Here is a 617-nt window from a genome sequence, read left to right as displayed (position 1 = left end):
CAAGGGAGACAAGAAACATCGTAAGGTCCTGTGCAAAGTGTTCTCCGCTTGAGTCCTCCCAAGGCGAAGAGCTTCGAAAGCCGTTTTTACTGTCTTGAGTGCAGCATTATCATGGGGAGATACGTACCGCTGTGTAATACCGTCAGACGCACGGAGGCTGGGAGTACGTTGACGTGCAGCCAAATCTGGCACGGCTCGTGGGCTGGTGGGGCGGCCATTCCATCTCACTTACGAAAGAAAATTCGGTTCAGAAAGCGCAAACGCGGGGAGGACTACAACAGCGACACGGACGACGGGGATACTGACAACAGCAGCTGAGTTTGATGGCGGCGGGAAGTAAGTAGCTAGCTAACTAAAATGAAAAATCCATGTGTTGGATACATGGTTGCGTTTGCGCCCCTACGCAGCGCTTTTGTTCCCATGCGCAGCGTCTAGCAGCGAAAGGGCTTACAACAAATAAATTGTTGCAATCGTCCAACCATAGTTTAAAACAAGATGTCACCTAAATCTGTATCCGACAGAATAAATCTCGGCCTTAATTGGGTTAAATGGTGACCGCAAAATTTGCGGCCAAATAGATCGCCTAGATCACCTAAGACCAACGAGCACTCATTTCC

General features: G+C 49.4%; 1 protein-coding gene across 1 annotated transcript; it reads left to right on the top strand.

Annotated features, from left to right (window-relative positions):
- Positions 1–111: 111 nt before the first annotated feature.
- PPTG_24955 (hypothetical protein) lies at positions 112–318 on the top strand (the record flags this gene model as incomplete). Its single annotated transcript, XM_008919024.1, has 2 exons — positions 112–173; positions 252–318. The coding sequence occupies 2 exons, from the start codon at positions 112–114 to the stop codon at positions 316–318; spliced, it is 129 nt and encodes a 42-aa protein (XP_008917272.1).
- Positions 319–617: the final 299 nt, after the last annotated feature.

This window comes from Phytophthora parasitica, assembly GCF_000247585.1.
Source record: "Phytophthora parasitica INRA-310 unplaced genomic scaffold supercont2.439, whole genome shotgun sequence".
Lineage (NCBI taxonomy): Eukaryota > Oomycota > Peronosporomycetes > Peronosporales > Peronosporaceae > Phytophthora > Phytophthora nicotianae.
Note: the sequence above shows the minus strand (reverse complement) of the source record. Positions and strands in the feature narration are given on the sequence as shown.